This window comes from Cyprinodon tularosa, unplaced genomic scaffold (genome assembly GCF_016077235.1).
Source record: "Cyprinodon tularosa strain WSP-4 unplaced genomic scaffold, ASM1607723v1 ctg393, whole genome shotgun sequence".
Taxonomy (NCBI): Eukaryota; Metazoa; Chordata; class Actinopteri; order Cyprinodontiformes; family Cyprinodontidae; genus Cyprinodon; species Cyprinodon tularosa.
The window spans coordinates 623,360-631,202 of NW_024039111.1; the positions used below are offsets into that span (position 1 = coordinate 623,360).

The window sequence follows — 7,843 nt, forward strand, 5'->3', positions numbered from 1 at the left end:
GAGCTGGGCTTGGCCCCTTAGTTCCAGTGAAAGGAACTCTGAATGCTTCAGCATACCAAGACATTTTGGACAATTCCATGCTCCCAACTTTGTGGGAACAGTTTGGAGCTGGCCCCTTCCTCTTCCAACATGACTGTGCACCAGTGCACAAAGCAAGGTCCATAAAGACATGGATGACAGAGTCTGGTGTGGATGAACTTGACTGGCCTGCACAGAGTCCTGACCTCAACCCGATAGAACACCTTTGGGATGAATTAGAGCGGAGACTGAGAGCCAGGCCTTCTCGTCCAACATCAGTGTGCGACCTCACAAATGCGCTTCTGGAAGAATGGTCAAAAATTCCCATAAACACACTCCTAAACCTTGTGGACAGCCTTCCCAGAAGAGTTGAAGCTGTTCTAGCTGCAAAGGGTGGACCGACGTCATATTGAACCCTATGGATTAGGAACGGGATGTCACTTAAGCTCATATGTGAGTCAAGGCAGGTGAGCAAATACTTTTGGCAATATAGTGTAGCTCAAGATAACCTGAGCCACTCTAACCATACGCTTTATCAAAAAGGAAAGTTTTAAGCCTACCCTTAAAAAGTAGACAGGGTGTATGCCTCAAAGACTGTAACTGGTACTTGGTTCCAGAGGAAAGGAGTCTAAGTAATATATCGGCCTCCCATTCTCCTTTTATATATTCTAGGAACCACTAGTAAATCTGCAGAGCGAAGTGCTCTGTTAGGACAATTAGGAACAATCATATCTCTGATATATGATGGAGCTTTGCCATTAAGGCTTTATATGTGAGAACGAGGATTTTAAATTCTATTTTGGATTTAACAGGAAGCTAATGAAGAGAAGCCAGGATAGGAGAGATATGATTTCTCTTTTTAATTTTCTCTCTCTTTTACTCTGGCTGAAGCATTTTGGAACAGCTGTAGGATTTAACTACATTTTCTGGACTTCCTAATAATAAAGAGCCAAACATATATATTTATAACTTTACAAAATGTATGATTAAGGAAATCAGACCCCACACTAGCGTATAACAGCAGGTTGTTGATAAAAAATAAATTGTTGTTCATTTTAAGGTTTTTTTTTTTTTTTTTCTTTGTCTCATTGTGGCAGCAAGCCCTGTTTTTTGGAAAATTTCATGGTAACCAATCAGATGCTTCTTACGCTCTGGATTACCACACCTCCTTCAGTTACTTAAGTAAATGTGTCCTTACAGTATGAGGACATTGTCAACATGACTCTGCTGTGGCTTTTACCATTTCTTCTTCATCAAGGATGTAAGTTCATTTAAAAACATTAGATCAGTGGTTCCCAAAGATTTTCTTCTGGGCCCCCCTTTGGATTACAATAAAATTTCCACGCCCCCCCACCCCAAACAAACCACCCCCCCCCCACCCCCACCCCACGAGCCCCCCCCCCCCCCCCCCCCCCCAAAAAAAAAAAAAAGAAGAAACTGGGCACACACATCGTTCAACCAGATATAATAAATCTATACACATATTTTGTTTTCAAACTACACTGAAGTTTCTTTCACACTTCAGGTTGCAACAAAACCAACTAGACCATCTTTACAGTGGAACACTTTTGTGTAACAGTATTTTTTTAATAGTTCTATACTGTAGATTAGAAGAGGATTCTTTGTTGTCTGTGTTATTTTAAACATATTTCTTTTTTTTTTATTTGTAACAATATTTAACTTTGCTATAATCTATACATTAAAAAAGCCTCTGTGCAAAATGGAGTGAAAACATTGAACAGCTCCCTGAGAGTTTTTTCTTTGTACTTTAATCCTCCAATCTTTTCAGTGGCTGTAGTGAGCCTGCTTGTTGCTGCAGATATTCTCAAATCTGGGTTGCAGTGTCACAACTGTCCATTATGCTCAGTCAAGCAAGCGCTGTTTTTTTTTTTTTTTTTTTTTTTTCCTTCATTCATCCATACCGCTTCCCGCGCCCCCCCTGCAATGGCATTGCGCCCCCCCTAGGGGGCGCGCCCCACACTTTGGGAACCACTGCATTAGATCATCTTTTGTCTGCTTTATCTCTGATCTGTAAACTACACCTTTGTATTTTTACATCTTTTAACTTCTTATGTGTTGCAGATACGTTAGTTCCTGTCATCACAGTTCAGCTTGGAGAGCCTATAACTTTGACTTGCCTTTTAACTGGAAAGGTTCAGGTTCACTGGTACAAGCAGAGTGTGGGAAATACTCTACAACTAATTGCAAGGGTATATCATAGTAGGAATCCCATCTACGCACAGGGATTTTCAGCATCAAGATTTGAAATTACAAACAAAGAAAACAAAAGCAACTTGATCATTTTGTCAACGGTTGAACAAGATGAGGGGATGTATCACTGCGCTCATATAGACTGGACTCAATCTACTTGGACTGGGACTTATTTGACCTTGAGAGGTACATGTCGGGTATTTTTCATACCAAAAACGTGCTCTTAGTTAAAATTTGTAACAAATTTCTTGGTAATACTATTTCTAAAGTTTCTAAAGTCTGAATTTCTTATTTTCAGATTGCTTCCCCAACATTTAGAGATAAAATATTTAAAATTCTTGTTGAAAAATTTGTATAAAATACGGCTTATCATAATCTAATACAGCTGGTATATGTTTGTGACAAAATCTCTATAGAATATGATCTCTGAGTAAAAATCCTTGTTTTAATAGATATCCAGGTTTATTCTATTAGTTTTGTTTGCAGTCTTAAACATATTTACATCAATTAGAACCAGGCTTTTAGCTAGGAATATTTCACAGTGTGTACACCTTGGTGTATCACATCTTCAGGCTTTGCATGGCGTAGGAAGGTCCTGGGGTTTCCTCCCCTGAGAAATTTTGAAATTTAGACTCTCCCCTACTGCTTTATTTTTTAAGCTTGTACACCTGAAGCTCAGACAGACTTCATGACCATCTTTGAAGCTCTTGAAGCGTTTCCAGTAAAGAATGTAAAGATGCATATGATGCTTGTACTGCTCCTGTGTTCAGTGGCAGAGAGTGGCTTTGCTATATTTACTGTGATGAGTGGGTAAACAGTAGTTTTAATATATTTTTAAGCAAGAAAGTCCACCTGAAACATCATCTGTGCAGTCAGTTCATCAAGATTACGATCCTGCCTTTAAATATTATTTCGCTATGCGGTGCGCTGTCGCTGGAAATTCTTAACAGCAGCTGCCTCAGGCTGGGGATTTTTCCCTTAGTGTTAGTGGTGACTAGAGGTAAATGTTAGGGTTTTTCAGGTATGTGGTACAAACATCAGGTACCAGAATAACAAAAGCCAACCTATTTTGCCTGCAGGTTTCGAGATTTTATATTAATTCAGACCTTAATAAAACATTTCTGTGGTGTGATCATAGCACTCTGCAATAGCAGAGTTTATTAAAATAGCTCAATAAATAGTACAAACTGAATGTCATATTGTTTATGTAACGATTTTTTTTCTTTCCCTAAAAATGAGGAACATTGTTTTTTCCTAATAGATAAAGCCCTGTGACTTGCTTGGCAAAATCCAGACATGCTATGCTGAGTGAAACCCGCGAGCGGCATAGTATCTCCTTTTATTTGATGCTACGGTAAAGCAAAAAGATAGGAAAAAAGAAAAGAAAAGAAAATTCACATTCTAACCACAGTTAAACATGGCCATGGCCAGGTAAAAACTATTCAAATAAATATATTTTTATAAATTCATAGGCCAACAACTTTTTATTTGAATGAATGCAAATAAAACATATTAAAATGCTGTTTCCCTGTTAAACACAGTGTTGCTCGAAATTGAATCTGAAGACTCTAAAGTCTTTAAATCTCGTTTTCTGTCTCCATGTACAGCTGAATATGTTACATAATTTACATACACATAACTTATCATTTTAAATGAAAATCATACAGTAAAAGTATTACACATATAACTCAGAATAATAAGGTCTAGTATATTTGTAGACAACCTATTCTTGATAATACAACTCTAAAATTGAAATAATCTGTAAGAGCCTATAGTACAAATTAGGAACTAGATATTCCAATTTGAAGCTTCTTTCTATTTATTTTTGCTATTGTTTAATGAAATAAAGAAACCTTGATTGAAGGAATAATTTCCTAAATATGTAAAGGGTATGAACTTTATCATCAATTTAGGTCTAATTTTAGAAGCAGAGTTTAACATCACTATTTGTTAAAAGGGTTAAATTCACATTTCAAAAAGCAGTGAAATGCTTATTTCTTCCTGAGTTTAAAAAAAATCTAAACATTTTTCGATTATATCAAGACGGTAGACCTCTTGTCATGTTGGTTTGTTCTTTCTTCATAGGAAACTCTCAGAAGACATCAACCTACACTGTTGTTCAGGAGAAATCTGTTTCTGATCCCACTGATCCAACAAACTTAGAGACTCTGCAGTGTTCAGTCCTGTCTTACTCTGAAAACAGAACCTGTTCAGGAGAACCTAGTGTGTTCTGGTTCAGAGCCAGATCCGACACATCCTATCCAGACGTCATCTACATCGATGAAAAAAGAAATAAAAATTGTGAAAAGCCATCAGATAATCAGAAGAAATGTGGTTACAACTTCTCTAAGAACGTCAGCTCCTCTGAAAAAGACACCTATTATTGTGCTGTGGCTACATGTGGAGAGATAATATTTGGAAATGGAACCAAGGTGGCGAAGAGCAATCAAGGTATTGTGCATCATTATTATTTATGCTATTATAGAAAAAAACATGTTTTTCTGATATGCTTCACTTTTTTAAAATTTTAGAGAAAACAAGTGGTGAAAGGACTGTGTGGATGATCACTTTAATCAGCTTGGCCATTTCTGTGATCTTCAATATTATTTCTATTTTTTACTGTACTCAAAGATCAGTCTGTACCAAATGTAAAGGTAGGTATATTTCATTTTAATTTAATTCATTCAATTAATAATAAATCTTATCATAGAAAATTACAGAATCAAACTAATGTTTTAGATAAAGTTTTAGGTGAATATTACTCTGTCTTCAGACGTTTGTTCTGTCTACACAGAAAGTTTCTCTTCTGAAGCAAATAGCAGGGACTTAAGCCAACCAATAAATGAGGTGAAAAAATCTAAATTACTATTGCAACAATTTGACTGTAATAATAATCAACAGTACTGGCACATTTTAAATAACTATATTTATTAATATTTTCTTCCACAGAGTGAAAAAAGACAGGATCTAAATTATGCTGAATTGCATTTCTCTGGAGGAAAGGAGCAAAACGGAAAGAAGAAAAGGGAAATGAAGACTGAAGAAAGGATATATTCAAAAGTGATTTATAAAAGTGATATTAACATAGGAATATGATTGCCAAGTCAAGCGATACATGTCAGTATAACAAAATCTAGACTTATGCTGAACGCTGACATTCTGAATTATATGATCTTATATAATCAGTCTGTGCACAAAAATAATGTTCTGTAAATATGTAGCAAGGTTTACTATTTTAACAGGATAGTATTGGTTGAAAGAAATATCTTAAAATGTCTGGCTTGGAAAATAATATCAACAAAGGTTTGATAAAAAAAACTTTTTTCTTCATCAGTAAAGCTTTCATAATGTCTTATTGAACACATTAATGCTTGAAAATACAAACTAAAAAAACTATTAAAAAATGTATTAATTATTTTATTATTAATGCTGATTGATATTCACATTGATTTAATGAACAGAGCTAAAGTTTTCATTTATAAAGAAAAAACAATTATAAAAGAGAGAAAACACTAAAGATTGAGGTTTTTTTTTAATGTCATATCACGGCTTCTAAATACAAGTATGTTGCAATATATATTTATATTGAATTCTTTTCCAGCTCCTTTTCTTACATGGAAGTTTTTACATAACACCACCAAGACTCTCAGTGCCCCCATGCTTCTCCCCCTAAAGGAGACAATTTGCTTGCCAGCAGGGTGGATCCCCCCTGGGATGGAATCAAGGCATTGCTTACAAAAGATAAAAGTAAATTTCCCACACTTATCATCTGAATGGCTCCACTCAGGAAATGAGGCCAATATGTCATTATGATATTAACTAATGTTAACTAATAGTACAAGAACATATAGGATGTATGATATTATGTATATTACTGATTTGAATATGTGATGGATCCATCGCAAACATTTTTGTGAATGTTGCATGTGGTAGAAGAAAGCTGGTTATTTCACCAAGGGGAAAGAACAGTGCTTCTTTTGTGTGTCGGATGAGGGAGGCGTACAGACACAGAAGCAGCACAGACCACATCAGAAGATGACAGGACTACAGCAGTTTTCTGAATCCCAAAGGAGGAGGAAAAGAGCGAGGAAGGTGGGCACACCAAGGCTATATGCCCTATTCATGAGTAAAAGAAAATATAGCAAAAACTGGAAACACTTTATATATACTTATTAAAGTATATATATATATATATATATATATATATATATATATATATATATATATATATACACTCACGGGCCACTTTATTAGGTACGCCTGTCCAACTGCTTGTTAACACTTAATTTCATGGCGGCAACTCAGTGCATTTAGGCATGTAGACATGGTCAAGACAATCTCCTGCAGTTCAAACCGAGCATCAGTATGGGGAAGAAAGGTGATTTGAGTGACTTTGAACGTGGCATGATTGTTGGTGCCAGAAGGGCTGGTCTGAGTATTTCAGAAACTGCTGATCTACTGGGATTTTCATGCACAACCATCTCTAGGGTTTACAGAGAATGGTCCGAAAAACAAAAAAACATCCAGTGAGCGGCATTTCTGTGGGCGGAAATGCCTTGTTGATGCCAGAGGTCAGAGGAGAATGGCCAGACTGGTTGGAGCTGATAGAAGGGCAACAGTGACTCAAATAACCACCCGTTACAACCAAGATGGGCAGAAGAGCATCTCTGAATGCACAGTACGTCGAACTTTGAGGCAGATGGGCTACATCAGCAGAAGACCACATTTGGTGCCACTCCTTTCAGCTAAGAACAGGAAACTGAGGCTAAAATTTGCACAAGCTCATCGAAATTGGACAACAGAAGATTAGAAAAATGTTGCCTGGTCTGATGAGTCTCGATTTCTGCTGCGACATTCGGATGGTAGGGTCAGAATTTGGAGTCTACAACATGAAAGCATGGATCCATCCTGCCTTGTATCAACGGTTCAGGCTGGTGGTGGTGGTGTCATGGTGTGGGGAATATTTTCTTGGCACTCTTTGGGCCCCTTGGTACCAATTGAGCATCGTTGCAACGCCACAGCCTCCCTGAGTAACTTCTGATGGCTACTTTCAGCAGGATAATACGCCATGTCATAAAGCTGGAATCATCTCAGACAGGTTTCTTGAACATGACAATGAGTTCACTGTACTCAAATGGCCTCCACAGTCACCAGATCTCAATCCAATAGAGCATCTTTGGGATGTGGTGGAACGGGAGATTCGCATCATGGATGTGCAGCCGACAAATCTGTGTGTGATGCCATCATGTCAATATGGACCAAACTCCCTGAGGAATGCTTCCAGCACCTTGTTGAATCTATGCCACGAAGAATTAAGGCAGTTCTGATGGCAAAAGGGGGTCCAACCGGTTACTAGCATGGGGTACCTAATAAAGTGGCCGGTGAGTGTATATATATATATATATATATATATATATATATATATATATTAGTGCTGTCAAAATTATCGCGTTATTATCGCGTTAACGCAAGGCCATTTTAACGGCGATAATTTTTTTAACGTGAGATTAAAGCTACAGTGTGTAATTTTCAGCGACATCTAGCGGTCAGACTGCAGACTGCAGCAACATGAACGTCTCCCCCCCACCGCTTCTCCCCCCCAACAGTACGGCGA

General features: G+C 37.3%; 1 protein-coding gene across 1 annotated transcript; it reads left to right on the forward strand.

Annotated features, from left to right (window-relative positions):
• Positions 1–1,236: 1,236 nt before the first annotated feature.
• On the forward strand, positions 1,237–5,501 carry LOC119791506. Its single transcript, XM_038297650.1, has 6 exons — positions 1,237–1,279; positions 2,101–2,415; positions 4,315–4,680; positions 4,761–4,883; positions 5,024–5,076; positions 5,179–5,501. The coding sequence occupies exons 1-6, from the start codon at positions 1,237–1,239 to the stop codon at positions 5,323–5,325; spliced, it is 1,047 nt and encodes a 348-aa protein (XP_038153578.1). The 3' UTR covers positions 5,326–5,501.
• Positions 5,502–7,843: the final 2,342 nt, after the last annotated feature.